Source organism: Tympanuchus pallidicinctus, unplaced genomic scaffold (genome assembly GCF_026119805.1).
Source record: "Tympanuchus pallidicinctus isolate F22 unplaced genomic scaffold, pur_lepc_1.0 scaffold22, whole genome shotgun sequence".
Classification (NCBI taxonomy): Eukaryota; Metazoa; Chordata; class Aves; order Galliformes; family Phasianidae; genus Tympanuchus; species Tympanuchus pallidicinctus.
Genome location: NW_026294739.1, coordinates 36,880,094 through 36,901,714, shown reverse-complemented (window position 1 = coordinate 36,901,714; position 21,621 = coordinate 36,880,094). Strand labels below are relative to the sequence as shown.

The 21,621-nt window shown below is 39.5% G+C and overlaps 1 protein-coding gene across 4 annotated transcripts in view; it reads right to left on the bottom strand.

Moving 5' to 3' along the window:
• Positions 1–5,808: 5,808 nt before the first annotated feature.
• CYLD (CYLD lysine 63 deubiquitinase) overlaps positions 5,809–21,621 on the bottom strand; it is a 40,059-nt gene continuing 24,246 nt past the window's right edge. For all 4 annotated transcript variants that reach the window (XM_052687503.1, XM_052687501.1, XM_052687504.1 and 1 more), the window contains exons 6-17: positions 20,883–20,999; positions 19,025–19,404; positions 17,342–17,507; positions 16,465–16,606; positions 15,435–15,557; positions 14,216–14,307; positions 13,045–13,111; positions 11,836–11,968; positions 11,089–11,197; positions 10,304–10,422; positions 9,500–9,716; positions 5,809–7,939 (exon numbers count right to left, since the gene is read on the bottom strand). In XM_052687503.1, the coding sequence (XP_052543463.1) occupies positions 7,755–7,939; positions 9,500–9,716; positions 10,304–10,422; positions 11,089–11,197; positions 11,836–11,968; positions 13,045–13,111; positions 14,216–14,307; positions 15,435–15,557; positions 16,465–16,606; positions 17,342–17,507; positions 19,025–19,404; positions 20,883–20,999 (1,850 nt within the window). In that variant the 3' untranslated portion in view covers positions 5,809–7,754. The remainder of the gene's footprint in view (positions 7,940–9,499; positions 9,717–10,303; positions 10,423–11,088; positions 11,198–11,835; positions 11,969–13,044; positions 13,112–14,215; positions 14,308–15,434; positions 15,558–16,464; positions 16,607–17,341; positions 17,508–19,024; positions 19,405–20,882; positions 21,000–21,621) is intronic.

The window sequence follows — 21,621 nt, the reverse complement described above, 5'->3', positions numbered from 1 at the left end:
TGAGGGATCACTAAATAAAATCAAAGCAGATGGACCATTACAAGCTCATTTGTGTTCACTACAAGCACCTCAACCTCCAGTTGTGATATACTGCACCTTTGTATAAAATGACATGTATGGTAACATGACCTAATGAAAATAGCATCAGACTTGGCAAGTGAGGAATGAGGCTGGGAAATATGCACAGATCTATTTATCACTGAGTTCTTACCTTGAATAAAAGGTTCATTTTTCCCTTCCTCCCTCCATGTTTATCATTTTATTTCTGCCTATGTTTATCATGTGATTTCCCCACGCTTGTAAGAACTGAGAGGCGACCATTGGTTCAGGCTATAGAAGGTCTGGCACGTTTCCTGTCCTCTGCCAAGTGTGAATGCTGCTAACCACAGTGCAAAACTTGCTGTTATTTCTGCACACTGCTGACAGGGGTGTTCATTGAGGTGTCCCGCAGGTAGAAACGCTTCCACCACCCTCATCCCCCTCATCCCAATATCTGCAGCCACGCAGATGTGTGAAGACAGATGGACACAGTTACTGATGATTCTCAAACTGAAATCCTCTCAAATTTGAGTTTTTCATATCATCTGCTTGCATTATAATTTTGTATTATTTTTCTCTGACTGTTTTTAATCAGCTTCTGCATACTGCTCTAGAGATGGGTGTGTTCAATGCTAAGGAACATATACAATGAACTCATTACAGGCTTTGGGATTTCTTTTTTATCTGTGTAAATAGGTAAAGCGGAGGCAGCCAGTGAAGTGCTGGGGGAGAGCGAGATGCTTTCATGTTTGCCTGGATAAAAGACCAGATTGTAGGGAATATCAGAAGTGTTATATCTTCAGTAAAAGTTCTGCAGGTAAACTGGCTGCATAGGGGCTGCATAGGGGCTGCATGGCAGCTGCTGCTGCTGTGTGCTAAGGGCCCAGACAGTAGCAGCAATGGAAAGCAAGACAATTGCTTCAATAACAACCCTATTGAATACCTTTGAAGTTCCATGGCTGCAATATGTGATTAGAAGAAAGAAACTTGTCCAGCTTCCTTTTTGAACCTGTTGCTTAAATACCATGAATGGGGCAGCTAACAGATCTCCCCTTAGCCTGAACCCTCTGGCAGCCTGCAGGGTGCTGCTCCCAGGTTGTGTGCTGCATGCATGCCCTGCCACATCCCTGGCCTGCTCGTTGCTCTTCCTGAGCACCTTCTGTTGTGCAGCAGCTCATCCTCATAGGTAAAGCTGCCTGACTCCATCAGAAGCATTTGCAGGCCAGGTCGTATGTCAGCACTGCATCTTATCTGCTGGCCAGCTTTCCTATCAGCCCAACTGATTTGCTGAGACAGTTTTGTTTCCTGCCATCAATTATAACAAATCAACCACTGCAGCTTCACTGAAATCTCTGCTAACTGAGGAGCTGCCCTTGAAATTCTCAGACTATATGCAAGGAGGGGGGGAAAAGCCTTAATTTTCTAAGTATAAAAAAGTTTGAAATAAGCAACTTGACATTCTGGGTAATGCTGCATCTTTTCACTCCGGTGTTAATGGCTCATTCTTGCCAGAGTCAGCTCAGGCTGGGACAGGAGCAGTAAAGGCATCATTCACTCCTCTGAAAATAAATTTTCTGAATAATGTGATCTTGTACGGGGGATTGTGTGTGGGGGGGTAAACACAGGCATGGGGGGAAAGGAGGGAGAGAGAGCACTTGGAGGAAAGAGAAGGACTAAAATGGCATTTCCCACTGTTGTGGCTATTGAAGTAAGGAATGAGGATTTTTCATACCAGAAGGTAACCCTCTGGCTGTAATTGTGAATACGAGTTGGACTTAGTTGGACTTCCAACTTAGGTTATTATATGACCACCGTAGATAGACCTGGAATGAAGGACATGGAGCATCCCAGAACATGCCAACTAAAGCAGCCAGAACTCTGGGAAAAAAAAAAAAAAACAGGATTAAGAGCATTCTCTTTTTTCCTTGCAGCAGTACCAAGCTACTGAGCACATATTAATGATGCTATAATTGATAGCCATAAACTTAGAAGACTACTACTGATAGGTAGTGTACACTCTGTGTTGTTTCATTCAGCTTTGCTGTTGAATGCTGATGTTTTTCTTATTTCAAAAAGGAATTTCTGTTCTTTGTGGAATTTCAGAATTTCTCTCTTTTCTTTTGGCTTCTTCCTGAAGAACAGCACTGGTTTGAACAGCTTTGCTGGGATAAAACTCAGTTGCACTGCACAGCAGAGGGTAGCAAAGAGAGCCGACACTCCGCAGTGCTCCTGTGTTCATTCAGACAGGCATTTGACAGAAGGATGTTTAAAAATAATTGCATATCCCCTACCCTATCTTTAAATATTCAGAGAAAAAGTCACCGAAGAACCGATAATGTGACAATAATAATGAGGCTGAAGAACAGCACTGTAGCGTGAACTCATATATCCCTTGGTTTCATTTACATGTGTAGCAGCTGCTTGTTTCTCCACCACAGAAAGATCATTACCTGGCTTGTAAGGAGAGAGGGGAAGTCTGTTCACCTTTGGGCAACTAGCTCTGCATCTATGAATAGTTCTTCCTCATCTCATTACGCATGTAATTGCTGCATTATAATTTATTTATTCATTGATTTAATGTAATAGATGAGTAGAAAGAAAATTACTTTTGCAAATAAATTTGATAGGTGGGAAAGCTGCATGGTTTAAAGGAAAAAAAACAAACAACAAGAATACAAAACATGCAGTGTGGAATGTGAGGTGGATGGCACCACGATGTGTGAGCACTGGCATGCAGTCCAGGCTCATTAGAAAATGAAGGTGAATCCAGCCAACTTCAGTGCTGGTGCAAAAAGGAAATGACTGCGGAACTCATATGCAATCTTTATTTACATTCTCAGGTATGTGATTTCTTCATGGAATGGGGAGCCAGCTGAAAATGAGCGATAAATAGGATGAGAAAAGAACTCTAACATCAGAAACATAAAGGTAGGAAGTTTGCAAACCATCTGGGGAAGCTGGGGCTGCCTTTCTGTTAGTGGTGGTTTTCCCATTTACAACAAGTGAATTTGCATCACTCCTGCCTTCAGACTCCGACTGCCTTGCCTGGTGGGGTTGGGCTGCACCAGAGGTCATCACAAAATATTTCTTAGTCCTGTGCTCCAGGTGAGACACTGAGCATCACCGTCCCCGTGAGCAGGACAGGAGTGTTATGGGCGGGTGGCACAGCCCCAGCAGCTCTGTGTCCATCACAGGAGTGGCAGTGCTGTGGCCTCACCCACTGGCACAGCACTGAATTGGGAAAGGGTGGAATGGGGGGACGTGCTGTGGTTTGCAGCTATCAGCTAAGACAGCATCAACAGTACCAAATAAATAAATGAGGCCATGGAAATTCATGAATAGAGGAGATAGAAAATACATCCATGAGTTTTTTTTTCTGTTTTCAGTGTCCATTGAGAACAGTTGCATGCACGCACTAAGTTTTGTTACATTTGTAAAAACGTGTAAATACTTGTATCTGCTATCAAACTACTGCATCCACATGGAAACCAGATGCAGAATTTGAATATTCAGACCAGAAAGCGGGTTCCCTCTGCCTCCCCACCCATAACCTCTGTTTGTGAATGTTCTAACTGTGCTGTTAGCTCAGTTATAAACTGCATCAACCGTATCTGCAGCACTGCTGTGTGCTGAGGTGTGTATGGACTGAGCCAGCCGGCTCACCCTCCGAGCAGGTGAGGGTGAGGACTGTGAATCACCTCGTGCTTTTCTCTTTCTCTCATGTTGGTTTTTGCGTGCCTGTTTGTGTTTGAAAGCTACTGCTGCTTTCACACTGCTTACCGTCTTCGTTTGCTTCTAGTGAGCGATCTTAATGCCTCAGAATTCCTTAGGCAATTTGCATCTCCCCGTAGCACCCGCTTTAGTCCCTCAGGCAGCAGCTCGACATGGACCCCGTTTGCCATCGCCTGCGTTGCGCCCCGGAAAGAGCTGCTGCGGTGCCCGTGCGAATGGCATTGCGGTACCTGCACGCACTGAGCACAAATCCTCATCCTGCTAACCTGGGAGCAGAGCAGTCCAGCCGGCACAGGCAGCGCCCTCTGGTGGCGGAACACGAGAAGCGCAGCCGCAGCTCCAGCCCAGCGTCAGCTGCATGCAGCTCGCTGCGGGCAGCAGGTGAGCAGCTGGGGGCCTTTCCCGCAGTGAGGCACAGAAGGGCTGTGCTTTAACTTTGAATAAGTTCAGTACTCGTTTTATTTCAAAGAAAAAAGCTCGCTTTTACGAGTGGAGGAAAGCTCTTTTCACTACAGAAATACGAAATGAATTTTCTTAAGTATGTCAGTATCTGTAATAAGGATGTAAAAAAATATTTGTTGTGAATTTAAAAAAGGGAAACCTTAAGATACTGGCTGCCAATCTTTTCAGAGAGAAATAACATTCCAAGGTGTACATGCAGAGCCCATGTGGCAGCAAGGGAAGCAGTGCTAAACTACAGTGTGACTCAGCAGTTACTTGTCTAAGAAATGTATTCTCCTCCTTTGACCCTCCAAAACTCAAAGCCCCTTCCCTCCTCTTCCCCCCCCACCTCCCCCCCCCACCTGAAGAAGTACAGAGAGCAATAAGAATAATACTTTTAATTAATACAGAAAGAACACATGGTACATTGCAGCAGCAGCTAATTGCTTTCTACCATTGGGGAAGAAAAGTTAAGGCTAGTTCAGGGCAACCTGATACAATGGTTTGTTTCCCTACCCCATTCTGCAGACAGCATTTGTAAGTTTAAGGAGATGATCTGTGCACAAAACATGAGATGTTTATTTAGCAAAACATCAAGAACAGAGAAAACATGCTTTGTTACAGTGGTAAAAGTACACAAAGCTTTCAAGCTGCTTTTTACACCATCTCAGGTCTGAAACACCAAGTTGCAATCTGCAGCCAATTGTGCTCCAGCTTTGTGTGACACAGGCTGGCAGTAGGGACCGTGGTGACCAAGTTTATCTATTCAGTGGAGCATAAAGTGCACAAGAAAAATAAGTGCATTGAAATGAACCAACCATTTGTAGGAATAACTCCTGTCACACACTGCACTTGCTTAAAGTAGCCACTGCTGAAGCTATTCAGTAAAACACAGTACTACACTTTCAACATATGTTCAGGATCCTTTAACTGAAGAGAATTTTGCAGCTTTTTCTCCAGTTACCAAAATACACCAGCCTTCTGCTGCAGCCTACAGCGCTTTGGGGATTTCTATTGGTGAGCACTAAGTACTGCAGTCCTTTCTTTTTTCTCTCAACTTTGTTTGCAGGCCATTAGGAACTGTACCTTGTATGTGCATTCTTACTCATACCTTAAGACCACATTAGCAAGATGTGAGAGGTGAACCATGAAGCAATCATCTCATTTAACAAGTGCTATTAATTTAAGGGTGCATCTGCATTTTCAAAAGAAATAGGAAAAAAAAAATACCTGGGACATTCCCAAATGCATTATATATATCAATGGTGAGTGCTCAGTCACTGGAACTTTTGTGCACTGCCTTTACCAGAAGGGCAGGTATTAAATGCAGGCTCTCCTCAAATTAGCTTATTCAATCCCCTTTGGCATATCCTGAATTCTCTAACTTATTTTACACATTTCTTTTTAGAGTGAAAGACGTTTGCTTTGTAATCCTTCCTGAAATAGAAAACCCAGGTTAGGTTCCATGACATCTCATTTACATTGCTAGATTACCACAGAGCAGTCAGATGAGAAAAACTGCAGCCACGAAGCCAAGCAGTTCATTTATTCACACCCATCAACTTTAATTCAGTCCTGTTTGTTATTAATATATGGTTTGTTTGTTTGTTTTCTTTTTTGGGGGAGGAGGGGGTGGAAATCATACTTTGTGCTCCCACTGTGTAAGTAAGTAAGTGGCATTATAAAGTAAATACCAGCCTAGTCATTTTTACCTTATAGTCCCTACCCACTGCTTCTATGGCATCTTTGTCAACACATCTGAGCACCTGCAGCTGCTTTCCCAGAGCCAAGGAAGAACCACTGCCAACAACAGCCCTCTGCTGACAGATGTTTACCGAATCCAGCAGGTAAATAAAGCCTTACAGGAATTCTTTGGGAGAAAAGGAGTTTAAGAACTCAGTACTGCAACTAGAGAATCAGCATTTTGCCAGGAGCACAGATGAGATAAATAAGGCAAGGGTCCTTGGAAGCCAGGAGATTATTAGAGGCAAAAGCAGCAGTGACGCCAAAAAGTTCTTTGTTCTTGAGAGTGAAAACTCAGACCACACTTCATGCAGCTGCCCAGGGAACAGATCAGTGCTCTCAGCCCCCCTTTGTTTTCCTTAGAGCTGACAGAGTAGTCCTTTGAGCACTTCCCTACCTTGCTCTAGCAGAACCCAGTGGTAGAGCATGTCCCACAGGGAGAGTTTTGTTTTCTTCAAGAAGCATAAAGTAACATTTACAACACAGGATCACTCCCCATCCTCTTTAAAACAGTGGATAAAGCAGCTTTTCCTGTTGCGTTTTCTATATGGACTTGATCCCAAGGAGGAAGTTTTCCATATAAAACATCTCTAGTTGAAAATGTACAGCTCATACATATATGCAATTTGTAACTAACTCCTTTGTACAACCAGATTTCACTGTGTACACACATTATATATAGCACTTAGCTACAGAAGTAGCTAAAAAGCAACAACACAAAAATTCATGGCAAACAGGAACCAACAGACTTCCAAGTGCATTTTACACAATACAGATTTTGCAGCTTTTCAAATTAGTTTTCATTAAGTACTAGGTAAAACTGTAAAACTCTGATCCTGTACTTCTGGTTTCATTTTTCCCAGCAGATATTTTTAATATTCATTAGTAATCCTGATATCAAGAGTCAGATGTGTAATGTATTCCTAGGTAGTAGCTTAATGTATTGTATAAAAGTCAGTTTTGTTTCACCAAGAACTAAACTCCGTTTCAATACCATTCCCTGAGGCAACCCTTACTTTATTTTGTCCTCCAATCATCTGTATATAGTTGATCTGTTCCAGTCTGCTTTCTTTACACATCAGTTAGATCCATACCCTTGCACTGCTAATTTTAAGCAGTTATCCTTCCTCTTACTGCTCTCTTCTTCTCTACAACAATCCCGACTTCCCAAACAACAATTCAGTGTGCTTGACTTCCACAGGACAGGAACTGAGATGTTTAAGTAATGGACATGAATTTCTGAAGATGTAAATGTATGACAGCAGACCGCTAACAGGACAGAATTAAAATGCAATGAACAGTTTAACAATTATCTTATTAAAACTGAAGTTATTCTCTTGAAGAATTAATGGTGCTAAAAAGGCAGTGCTGAGGGGGAGAGAAACAAGAATTATCATCCTTGGTCCATAGAAACTCACCCGAGCAGTAACACCACGTCTTTACATTCTCAATGGACTAAGGAGGTTTCTCCTGAGAATAACTCCACTTTTTTCTTCTTCTTTTTTTTTAATGTCCATATATAATGAATGCACTTAAAGCTTTAAGTTTTAGTAACTTCATTTAGACTTTGTTTATAAAACAAACACACACAAGCACACTTCCTAGAGTGCAAAATGCTTAAATACTTCCACCTCAGAACTCCACAAGTAGTTTTTGGAACAGTGATCCTTTTGTTCTCAGTCAACTTCTTCCTTGTCATCGCATCCATCGCCAGCAACGGTTGCATCAAAACTAACAAAAAATGCAGAGAACGCAACAGTAGAAATCTGTCATTTCTTCAGCTTTCCAGAGGGCATTGTTCATTTGTACAAACTCATGGTTGGACTTTGATACATGCACATGTAAGCATCACAGAGCAGTCTTCGTGCACAACCTTGAATTTTTCTGGAATCCAGTGAGTGCAGTTCTTCTACAGACATCTTCAGGTATTCGCCAACTTCTGGGCACGGGGTGACTTGTGGAATGTTAAAGCCATTCTGACCTCCTTTTATGCATGAGGAAAGAGACAGATGAGGATTAGGATTCCATCTACATACATTTACCCTTTATAATATGCTTCAATTACAACAGCATCGCTAATTCTTGAAAATGCCTTCAGAAAAAATGTAACTGCTATTTTGGACTACTTCAGGCTTCACAAGGAGGTATGAGAAGCATATTTGCTCCCGAGAAAATACAGAATAGCTTCTGGCATTAGAATTAGCCTTTAAAGAAAATCAGTGCGCAATTTGTTCTGCACAGAGATGTCAAAGTGTAATGAAAAATATAGTATCAACCACAACTACTTGCTTTTCTGATGGAACATTCATGCATCTGTAATATTTATCTGCGTAAGAAAAAAGATGGTGAGGTATTTATCATCTCATTTGGAAAATTTGATCTGGAAGCTCCACGAAGAAAAACCCACGCAAGCACCATGACAGAACCATGGCACAGAAAGGGCTGTCGGGATCTCTACACTGACAGTACAAATTCCATACAGCTTTGGGAGAGTTGCCTGAACACACACTCCACCTTGCACACTACTGAATTTGTTAGTAAAGTGCTATCAAGTAACAGTAAGATGTATGGATATCCATGGCACTGTTCCCTAGCAGACACTTTTTAGCTTAAACTCCAGCTGAAGAAAATTATTTGTGATAAAAAAAGCTAAGCTCAGCAGGATCTCATGATCCTGCATTCCTGGAATACAGCGGTTCTTAACAGACTTAAGTCATACATGTTTCAAGCCCTTCAATACAAAGCTTTATTGCTATGTGGGTGATAGGATGACCTTAGTCCTACAGCAATTTCACTTTTGGCAGGAGGCAACACTTCTCCCTGTCTCCCCCAAAATAAAAATAATTTCTGAAAAAAGCATCAGAGCATAGAGGGACTCAAGAATTCTGCACGCAAAGAACTGCTGCATTCAATCCAACACTTGTATCTATTGCTGCTTTTCACAGGCATCAGAATTCAACACAGTCCTTGTTACTATTTAATGCAGCAATGTCTAAAAGAATATTTATTTCCTGACATTTGTGTTTCCCACTGCTAACTCTAAAGAGATTCAAAGGAGTAGCACAGATTGCACCGCATTACTTGGTGAAGTTGTATTAGAAATAACAAAGTCATTTAAGCAAAAGCAATAGAAGAGATATCCACAAACTATCTGCTAATTGTGTACATCCATTTAAAAAGACTGAAGGAATGTGTTCTTGCAACTTTTAAATAAATCCCCTTTAAATCAGTTCTCTCTGCCAAATTTAGAAAATACAGAAAACCATAAAAAGCCCTACTGGAGGATCTCTCCAGTTAATTCAGTACCATCTACTTACTAAGGCATCCAGTTTTGCTGAAAATCAGAACGTACACATTAAGTCTGCTACAGCAATGTGCTAAGGAAAGGATGGGTTCAAGATTCATGTCCCAGCATTGAACGCTTCAAGTGAGATGGCACTAGTATCACCAAGTGTTAGGAAATAAATAGGCACTAAAACTTACAGAACTGTAATACAAGTTTTAAAAGTTACAGAAAACCAAAGAGAATAATTTGAAGATGTACCATCCCGATCTGCCATGCTGTCAAAGAAAAGCCAGGCGGAGTCATCTCTCCCATACTTCACAAAAGCTACATAGTGGCTTGTTTCTATGCAGAGGACAGCAAACAACTCCATCTTCTGGTATGGGATACAGCCATGTCGCCAATCCCAGTCTGGCAGATCTTTAGGGAGTGACAATGGATTGAATTTATGACTCTGTCTCCTGGGATGAAGATGAACCTACAGTTGAAGTAATATTTCAGAAGAGGAAAAAAAAAAATCAACTCGAGATTATTTGCTTCAGTGGCAGACAAAGCTGAGAAGAACAGTCCTGCTGAAGATCAACGGTCTTAGAGAAGGAACTGCAAAGTAGCAGTAGCACACATTCATTGTATTCCACAACGCCCCCAATCAGTGTAGTGCAGTATTTCCCCCAAAAATTCAGAAGCAGTCATATTTAATGCAAGAATTTTCTAATATGCTCAAGCCTTGAAAATAAGCCAATGAATTTGACAGCTTCATGCAATTACCAAACAGCTCTAAACATTAAATGGTTTTACATCATGAAATTATTTACCAATTCCAACAAGTAAAATGTAAAATTATGTTTTAAAGAAGACTGAGAACAAATTCCAAGGTACCTGCAATTACTCTTTCACCACACTTTTAGTACAGAAATGCTTGACAAACTCATTACAGGGCCATGCAGCCTTCCCAGTTTGCCACAGCTTTCCCTGGCAGGGCATCTCACTAATGCTCCCTACACTTTTTTTTATTACAGCACGTGCCATTTGGGGTAAACCCACGCAGAACAGACAGCAGCTTACTTGTGTATTGCAGGTTTTGCAGAACTGCTTGATTTTCCCAGCAGAAATATCGGTATCTTCATAACATTCTCTGCACTCATACATAGCCAGCCCTCCGCAAATACGGCACTGCCTGGGAGCTGTAGTTTTAAACAAGATGTTAGCCTACCACTTAGGACCCTTTTTAAGTTGTCTAAGAAGAAAAGAGTATGGAAAATAAGATTATTATTACCTTTGCAGAGAGAGAACGTATTGTAAAAGGCTTAAAACCATCTAGCTAATCAAAGCAGAAACTACATTTAATTTCTTCCCTTTAATTTCTTCTCTAACAATGTGGAAGAAAAAAGGTTTTTAAAATGGGAAGCTGCAAACAGTGATAAAAATGAATTTATATCAATTCATGGACAAGTGAAAACAGGCTGTTATATTAAAATAGTTCTGTCATATCAGTCTTCATCTGTTGACATCGGCAAACAGACGCAGAACAAAGGCTGATGGCTGCGACAGTGAAAGAAAACACTGGGACAGTTTAGAACAGAGATGATTATTCTAATAACCTGTAGCAGTCTTATAGTTATTGCATAAGAACTGAAAATCAAATTTCCTTAGGTAATGCAGAACAATAAAGTCAGTAGTGACAAGAAGCGAGATTTCACATCCAAACGTGCACCGTCACGGCATGCTACAGGTTTACATGTTTGTCAGTTTTGAATACAGGTACTTAAAAACTGCCTGAGGTACTTTCATTGCGTTAGTTGCTTTCAAAAAACTCCCTTTCCTTATTCAACACAATACTGTGTACTTACTGTCTTCAAGTAAATCTGTTATATTTAGCTCCAAGGATGGAAAAATTTTGTTGAACATTTTGAAGTCTTTTCCAAATCGAGGCATCTGAATGATCAGGCAAGAAGGAGCCTGGGTGAAAAGTTAGAAAATAATCAGGCAAGCTTGAAAAAGATAAATCTAGATTTAGAGGCATACCTCTTCTAATGCTATAAATGTATTTAGATGTTATTTAGAGTTGCAGCCTACTGTCTTAAAAAATAACAAAAAAGACAAACTTAAGTCTTAGAAAAAAAAATAATCTACAGCAGAAACCCATGAAACTTGCATCTAATTCATTGTCAAATGTCTTAAGTGCCAGTTATGCTGGCATGATATTAAATACTGAACTACACCCCCTTGTAAAAACAAAGATTTTTTTTTTTTTTAAGTGGGGTTTTTTGTTTGTTTGTTTTAAGCTTTTCCTTTGTAAAGCTTTTTACAAACATAGGAATCCCAAAAAAGCAGTTCTTAAGGCAACTTACCAACAGTAACCAAAGAGTTTTATTTTGGCAATTCTTTGTCTGAACATATCAAAGCAATTTTGGTAACATGCTCATCAAGTCAACCATAAAATATTTCTGCAATGTAAGCAACCTGTACCACTGAGCACTCCACCATCCCCAACACATCTGCATTTTCCTTTCACACCCAATCCCACTTTTCTCTCACTGCCGAATGGGTAAGTATGTAGCTATCATCATTTCTGACAAAGCAACAGTGTCACCAACCTCTGCAAACTTCAAGTTGCTGTTGATGAACGACCACTCCAGTAACTGCTGAATTGTTGGGACTCCAACTTTCTCATTTTTGTCCATAAAAATTTGGTAGAAATAACAGTCTTGTACTTTCTGACCTGCTGATCTGAGAACAGAATTAAAAAAAAAAAAAAAAAAAAAAAAAAAAAAAAAAGAAAAAAGAATAAAATCAGATCTACCATAACAACAGCCGTACTTTGCAAAGAAAATATTAACTACAAAAAGTAGCCTATACAACATCCTCTCTACTGTGAAATATATGTGCTTATTAAAAAAAAAAAAAAAAAAAAAAAAAAACCACAAAAAAAAAACAGGAACAACAAAAAGCCTTAAGTAACAGGCAACCATTACATGTGGACTGCCTGTAGAAAAGCTATTTAAGAAACAAAAGCACCATAAGTATGTTTTGAAGATGTTTTTATATTCCTGAATTACCAACTCAAAAATACTTGGGGGCTGCCCAGCTCTGCTTGATGCAATTCCTGGGATAAAGGAAGAACGTAAAAACTACAGGAAATGCAGCATTGCTGATGCCACAGAACACAGCAAGGAACCTGAAAGTATCAGGTGCCAGCTAGCAGAATGTCAGCCACATGCAACAATCCCTTCCTCTCCTGATCTCAGTTGAGACAGCTGAATCCTTGTGGTGCCACAGCCAGAGCAAAGGCTTACCTACAAGTCAGCATCTGTTACTTTGTCAGAAGTTAAAGCAGCAAAACTTAATCAAGGTGAGCCACTGAAATGCTTTCACAAGCCAGGAAGAAATACAAGTCTGATTCCATGGCTTAAACACCAAATCAGGAAACCCTGCAGCTTGTCCCAAAAATAAGCAGCTATAAAGCTGCAGGCCTCATTAGTAAGGTATACTCTAGCCTCTCTCCAGCACAATTAATAGACATACACTAATAAGGCTTTCCCATCAGCAGCTGTAGGGAATCTTTGTTCTAGCACTCACGTCATGACAAGGTCAAGTTTTTGCAATAACACATGAATAGAGAAAAACACATCCTACCAAAAATGATAGGAAACACCATCAAGTTTGTAAGTGTAATTTTATAAGCCCTATTAATATATAATATTAATAATAACCACAAGTCAAAGATGTCTCAGTAAGAAAGGTGGCAGATAGTCCCTCCCCATCAGCCTCTACAGACAAATGAGTGCAACACAGAAAAGACTCACCTTATTTTCAGCAGTGGTTCAACTCTTAGAATATGATGAAATAAAATATTCAAAAATTCTTCTGGATCTGGGAAAAAAAAAACAAAGTCTTCTTAATGTCTTAAAAAGCAGTATTTAAGAATGAAAGTTGCAAAACATTGAACAAGAAAAATATAAAGGTTCATTTGTACAATTTCATGATATATCAAGGTAAATTTATGACAAACTACAAACATTTTGATGGCACAAACCTCTATTTTCTCTCTTGGCATCAAATGGCCCTAAAAACAGACACACGCTCTCAACAAGCTAGCAGGGTTTTCCAGTACAGACTACAAAGACACTGTATTCCAGAGGAGTCATTTGGTACCAGTTTGGTGTTTTTTGTTGTTGTTTTTTTTTTTTTTTTTTTTAAACAGGAGAACCAAAAAATACAACTGAGAAATTGGAGAGGTGAAGAGACACGACAGTTAACACTTGTATGAAAATAGACAGTATGACAAAGCTCATCTAACCTAGAGAATGAGCTCTCTAATCGAGAACAAACCAGCATTAGCTTAGAGATCTAATCACACCCAGTAGTTTTCTGTTTTATTTTTCTTCCTGCCACTAACTGCAATAAATATTAGTTCTCAGCATTTAACATTTTCAAAGAACATGGTGTTCTCCCACACAAAAATCAGAACTAATACATAATGAAAATGTTAATTAATCCTTATATGCGGCAGAAGATCAAAAGATTGAGATTTGGTTTTCCTAACATGTTACACATTTTATTTCTTAGACTACTGTATAATCACTGTGGCGACAAAACGTTGTGGTGAGAAGATCAAAGGAAGCAAAGTGACACTTTGAAAGAGGACAGAGACCACAACCTTACCATAGTCTTTATTTCTGAGTTCTCCCCTAACTACTAGAAGGGAGTGTCTCATTTCATGGAGACATGGGCACAGGAAGCAATAAATCCAGTCAGAAAAAGACTGGATGCAGAAACTGATAAAGCTAGGAGGTTCCTTATAGAATAGAAGAAGCAAGAAAAAAAAAAAAAAGACCTTTTTACCATCCAGTGGTCACTCAAGTCTCTGGTACAGATATTACTGCTCCAGAAAAATTTGTATTTTACTTTGTATAATATGTATTTTGTAGTATAACTCTTACAGATTGTAAAGAAAGGAAAAGCCTTCCCAGTTACCTTTTTCCTCTGAAGTGAATCCTGATGCAGCCTCAACTTTTTCAAGTATTTTCCTCAGTTTCATTATTTTTGTAGCACATACATATCCATATCTAAGATAAATGGGTTTAACAAGCTATTAGCTAGTTTATAAACAAGTCAGAGGAAAAGAAAAGACTCAAGTGCTGAAACACGGGCTTGCAGATCTTTTTCTGTGTACAGTGTTTCTGCAAAGCTATGTACTGAGTCCTCATACTCACCTGATTCAGTTTTCCAAAAGTACCCCAAATGTTGAACATCACTCAAGTGTTCCTGCATAAAAGGGTTTTTTAAACTGTAACCCAGCACTAATTTGCACCACTTCATGCAGCATTTTCAGTGTCTCATACAACAACACCATCAGAGTCATTAATGAAGAGTTAAGAAAGATACAGAACTGTATTTCTGATCTGAGGAGCTGATGCTTTCAGCAATCATCTCAAACTTTACAAAAAGTACAGAGAACTTTCTAAGCATGGTGGAAAGGCAGGAGTAACCCTTTCAGTCCTCTCAGCCACTTGAGATTGCTGCACTCTGTGTGCACCCCACTACCTGCACTACAGATCCCCAGAACACACCAGGCAAACTAGGGAAGGAACGGTTCAGAAGACATCATCTTCCTCCAGGAATGCAAGGAAAAACTTGCCCACAGAATTTCAGAATTGTGTTATATTTGCAGGTTTAAAAAAAACAAATATGAAGACAACATAATAAAGATTTTTGGCACACTCCCTTTGCTCACTATACCTGAGAAATTGTGAAATTAACTTCCTGTTTAATAAAAAGCATTTTGTCACTTGCAGAATTGCTGAAGCTCTAGCCCCCTGAAGTCTATGACACTGTGAAACTTCATGTAAGTTGACTCAAATACTTTTGTTGTCAAGAACAGCAACAATAAAGATATAAATACAGACATTAAAAATGAATATAACTCATTTATCAGTGTTCTTGTACAAATCTTACAAAAGTTTTACGCACATTCTATTTCCAAATCCAGACAAATATAGTATTTTATCACCAAGCTACATCCAACTATTTCCAGGTAGCACTGATGAAATTTACTATAAAAAACAATTGTTAATTTAAAAAAAAAAAAAAAAAAGCTAAGGAAACTTGGCAGCTTTGCAACAGGAATGTGTATGCAGAAGGCTTTATTGTAAAATTTATTTTAGATGAAAGACTGGTTTATGTCTCTACTTACATTCTAAGAGGATTCACAATCTCTGTTCGCAATAACTCTTGAGTCTCACTATAATACTCTACATCATTCTTTTCTTTAGGCCTGAGTAACACAGTGTCCAAAACGGAGCTAAAAGAAAACAAGCTACAGAAGAAAGAAAAAGAAGGCGGGTTGGTTTTGATTCTGCAGATAGAACCATTCAGATGCCTAAACAACATAAAGATGAGCAAAGCAAAGCAATGGGAGGAATTAAAGAACTAAGCAAGCACAAAATGAGACCATTACGGACAAGACAACACAGCTGTACTAAGCAGTAAAGGTCCACTCTAACCCCATGCCCTCGTGCTAGCAGAATACAAAACTAGTTACCGAGGCAGGATTCCACAAGCAGGTTAAAAGAGTTCCTCTCTGACCCTGTCCCACCCACATACTCTCTAATCCTTCAGAAGTCCATGGACTCACACAGTCCAGAAGAGTATGAATCATAGAACTGCATGGACTGGAATGGACCTCAAGGATCACTGAGTTCCAATGCCCCTGCTGCAGGCAGGGCTGCCAACCACTAGATCAAGTATTGGATCAGAGTGCCCAGAGCCCCAACCAACCTGGCTTTGAACACCTCCAGGAATGGGGCATTTACCACCTGTCTGGGCAGCCCGTTCCATTCTGTCAGTAAAAAACTGTCCCCAGACATCTAGTCTAATCCAAATCTCCCTTCCTTTAGTTTAAAACCATTCCCCCATCTGCCGCTACCTACCTTTGTTCAAAGTTTATTTCTCTCCTGTTTGTAAACTCCCTTTAGATATACTGAAAGGCCAGTACAATCTGGACACGTATGAGACTGATTAGCACTTCAAGTTAAGCAACAGATCCTGTAGAGCTTTCTCAAATGTAAAGAGCATAGTATGTGCTAAAAAGTGTAATGCATGACTTTTTAAGCTGTACAGTAATAAAACAGAATCATTACAACAAGGATTACGTGTTCTGTGCTTCTAGCATACCTCCCACTAACCCACACCTTGGGACGCCACTATACAAATTGTGAACTTACCAGAATAAGGTGGAGTCTAAGTAACAGGAGTTGTAATGACCCTGGATACCTTTCTTCTTTCCAATCATTGTCTCTAAACCTTCTTTTTCCATTTTTGGAGGAGTGTTTTCTTCTACCACTTCACTTAAGTAACCTCCAAAGGCTGAAATTTTTTTTTCAAAAGACACTTTAAAGCCTCCAATTTTATCCCCCTTGAAATTTTCCTATTAATGTTTCATAGCTAAACTGCTGCCTTAGCACAAAACATTCATTTTCTGGACTAAAATAGCATTTCATTATAGCTAAGACTCACTCTCTTCCAGAAAGTGAACAAGGCCTCACATTCCACACAGTGAACACAGGACTACTTCAGATAGCCTGCAGCACTGAATTAATTTTGCCCAGTAGGAGTGAAATTCTCAGTTTAAATGCCCTGTTCACATCATCATGCTAATATCGAGATGCTTTATCCTTTGCTGTTCTTCCCAGCAAAATGACATGACCCAGGAAAGCTAATAATGTTAGGAAAGAGAATTAGCTTTTCCACCACTGATCTTCATCATACAAATACATTCTTTTCTTTCAGTATTTAGGACAGAAATATAACTTAATTCTGATACTGCAATCCCACATTGCTGGATTTGCTAATACCATTTTCAGCATGACTGCTTCACAATTTCTAAAGTAAAAATATACAACGTAAATTCCCACGTTTTATAAAATGTCCTTAAATTACCATGAAGTACAAAAAAGCCAGAGAAGCATTATATTCTATAGATTGATTTCCTGTTCGTAAGCCTCATTTAAGTACTGCCTATAGAGATCTCCACGTGTTCAATGAAACCAAGCCCATGTCAGTTCCCAGCTGATAAATAAACCATAAGCAGAAGCTCGGTACCTAGAGAGTTGCAGCGTTCAATCTGATTGGAAACCGGCTGTAGTGACGCAAACCTGGAATCTGGTCTGCAGCTTTTCAGTTTAACAAAAAGAGCTTTCTTTGGAGCACAAGTGAAGTATCGAGTTCCTTTAAATGTTCCATCTGTACAACCTGCACATTCGTCTTCCTGAAAATTAAAGTGAGAATTCACCGTTTTCATATTTCCACAGTTCTGTACTAAGATGTTGAACTACAGTATCTACCCAAAAAAAAAATCACCCTTTGCGCATTCTGAAGCTTAATAAGCAGTGTTGCTGCTTTTTAGTGTGTGTACAAAGCTTCAGCTGAGGTGTTGTTTGCCTGGATTTACTGAGGCAATTAAGTGTTACACTTTCTTCAGAAGAAACATGGGGGAGGTGGGAGATGAGAGTGAGAATTAAACCTACTCAACTTGAAGGACTTTCACTAAGCTAGCCCCTTAATCCAGATACCCTCTGAAGTGGAAAAAGCATACGTGTACTACCAAGCATCTTTCAGAACTCAGTTAAAATCATTAAGCACTAGAAGTGTGAATATTTTCAGTGTCACTACAGACTACATTCGACACATCAAGGAAGGCAATAGAAGCTAGATCTGAAGTATTATGACTTGTAATTGTTAAATATCTTTGATACCATGATTTAAGGTATATTACTGCTTACAAAACCTGCTATGATCTAATGCAGAAATGGATGTCAAACAGGCACAAGAGCCCAGTTTAACAAAAGACATCTTAAGATGCAAACACCTGTGGCAAACTATACACTGAGCATCATCCACTGAAGCCACAAACATCAGGACTTTTCCAACAGCTGAAATATCAGTTGCATTCTCACTTACTTTGCTAGAAATGTTTGTTGTTTTATACAATTGTACACTACTTTATCTGAAATTTTACCAAAAATGATCCCAAAATAAACAACTCCACATCCCTAACAATTTAGTGATAGCACTCACTAGGTCAGGTCAATGGCTAGATATGATCTTGAAAGCCTTTTCCAACCTAGATCATTCTAATTGCACACACATTAATAAGTGACAGCCATTCACTACTATGGCAGCAACTGGAGAGTAACTCTAAGTACACAAAAGTAATTCATGTTTGCAGCAACTGTGAATTCATGAAGGGCTGGTAGGAACACCAAGCACTTCGCTGTCAGACCAAGAATACTCCTACCACTGATTACCAAAATCAGTACTGCAGTTCTGCTCATGGACTCTGACACTGCCTGCGTGCTGGTGTGCCACATACATTTGAGGTTCTTACACACAGGACTTTTTTATTTCTTTATTTTACAGAACTGTGTATCACAGAGCCTTTAAATAGCATGGGACTTTTTGCCTCAGTGACAAGTCAGTCAGTAAGTAAGATGGACAAAGGACATTCCACTTAAGCAAGTAACCTACAAAGCAAATGAGTCACCTACGGTCCTTCTGAGTCAATCATGCTTTGTAGCACAAAGCCACCTCAGAGCCTATTAATGGAATAAGGCCTAGGGCAGCCACGAAAGTCAGAGCCCATCTGAGATTTCATCTGCCTTACAAGGAGATCACATAGCAACTTCAGACAAATTTTCATCCACTACTGTAAAGTATACATGCAGCAACAACTCTCAAAGCAGATAATTAATACTACTATGAATCAACTTATCAGATGATATTTACCAGCTCCAGTCCAGCTAACACTTCATTTACCCCAGGAGGCTGGCCAATCCAGCGGATTACTCCATAGAAAGGGGGATTTTCTTTGACTTCAGCCAAGGAACCTGCTTCAAGACCATGCGAGTTACCAACAGGGCCTCCTGTTGATGGACTTTCCTGGTTAGCTGTAGTGTTTACATCACCAATGACTGACTGAACAGATAAAGACAGAGGACTGTGTCCAATAGCACCGTTAGTACTTGATGCTTTTGTCAAACTGAAAGGGAGAGAGTGGAATCTGTTTTCTGTAGTCATAGAGTTTGTTAAAGGTGGCTGCAGTGGTGGTGAAGAATGCCCAAATCCAGGAGATGAATCAGTAAGTGATTTTGCAGGGTCTTCAGCAACTGTTAAGAATCAAAAACAAGACGTTAACTCAGGTTTTGTTTAGGGTGCCTCCATCTCCTTACTGAAAGGGAGGCTTAGCTGTCAAATTGATACAAGTATCTGCAACTACCTCTGATTTAATGCATGTCCTGCATAGGATGAGTTAAGCAGGAGGAATGTAGGAAGATGTTTGTCACTTCACAACACCAGAGACACAACTGGGTGAGGATAAACTACTACAGCCCTACAACTTACATCACACAACCGATGGAAACATGCAGCATGAAGAAAGGTGTTAACCAGAAATTACAGGAAGGTTTAAAATTAATGTTTTTTAGTAACCCAAGGCAGAACTGGTGTTTGAATGCAAGTAAACAGCCCCAGTGATTACGGTAGTGGGTCCAACTAGGAACACTGAACAACTGAGGAAAGAACTCAGCTGGTAGTTAATACAGAAATGAGTAATTGCTTATGGACATCATTTGCAACTGGAAAAGCACTCTTTTCCACCTTGGCTGCACTACAACATGTTTTGGTTCTAGGACAGGGAATCTATCTGTGTTCACAGAGAATAAAGGGTTTTAATGAGCCACAACTAATGTAGTGCTTAATTAATGAGATCACAACTAGATATAATAACACAGATGTTTTGCATCTACTCTCATCTTTCTATGTGGCCTCTAGTACACAATTGATATTTACAGAGTAAAGTGCTTTTTTTACATATTACAATAAACTAAAACTAATTTTTATATATATTTCCACGTTTGGTATCTGTTAGGGCACCATAAGCAATTTTAACCAATTTTCTTTTAGAGTTCACAGAACACAGGGCCTGCCTCTGATTTACTGTGGAAACCTGCAGCAATGCTACTAATTTAGTGTTTACCCCTTCAGTCAGCCACACTTCAGAAAACAGTAATGACATGAAAAATACACATTAGATCCAGAAGCAAATAAAGATCCCCTGGTGCTCTCAATATACACATCCAAATTTATGAAAATTCAGTAAGGTTTTATAAAAATGATTTTAAACACAAGTGTATGTAATTTCAAATACAAGTGTATGTAGGTGACACAGATATTTTTTTTCCTACTTTGAGACTCATCAGCTAGCACAGCAGTGTTACAGGCTTAAGGGAACTACATGGTTAGAAGACAAATGCACACAATATACAGTTACTATATACAGTTGCCTACAACAAGGAGTGTCTTGTCTTCCTACTAAGCTGTTACTCTGCCTGCAAGACATGCACATTCCCACAGTGCTGCAAACACATTTCCAAGATGCAATCTACATGCAGGAGGAAAACAGGCCTACCAATTAAGACAAAATATTTCCACTGGGGCTTCAAAATGCTTTACAACAGAGTATGTTTTCCTCTACATGTGCCAATTGTTTTGCTCTAAATTCATAATTGTTTTATGTGAAGAACATACATACACTTGTTTTGAAATAAAATGTATGCCTAGGTGAAAGACTATCATCTCTCACTACCTTCATCAATATACCATGGGGGTTTTGTTTTTGCTTGAGGCTGAGAATCAACTGATGATCCATTTAATGTGTAGAAGACTTCAGATCTGTTTCTATTTCCAGGCTCAGAGGTAGATCCTGGAAAAGAAAGCATATTGTACATGAGAGATCCACTGCCCTTCACAGCTGGTTAGCTTATATTGTGAAGGAGAGCTTGGTTTGCTACCATAATTCCAAAACAACAGAACTGCCCTTCCACAAAGCAGCAACTCTTGCATCAAAAATAACAGTTCTAAGCCTGCCACCAGATAGCAGTTTGCACTGACATTAATCAATCGTCCAAATTAAAAATTAAAGTTAGGAATCTGAAAAGAAAAAGAAAAGAAAACCATCCACAAGTGCTGATTTTTCATTACTATAAAATATGGATATAGGAAAGCAGTTTGAGCAGTTTACATTAGGCATTTTTTAATCTTTGCTTTTAAAGCTAAAAAAAAATTTAGAATAGGCAAATAAAGCTCCAATCCCACACAGCTTTAACTTGTGCTGACATACAACCAGTTACTTCAGTGAAAGCCATCCATTTCAGTTAGCAGAAGATGCAAGGGAGAGCAGCTTACAGAGCATACATCCCATCATTAGTATTCCACAGCCCAAAACTGACAGCAGGAATAAGAGAACACAGCACTTTGATTTATGCCTTTTAAAAACATTTATGTACACACACAGATACTATTACTTCCTTTCATTCTCCCCCCTT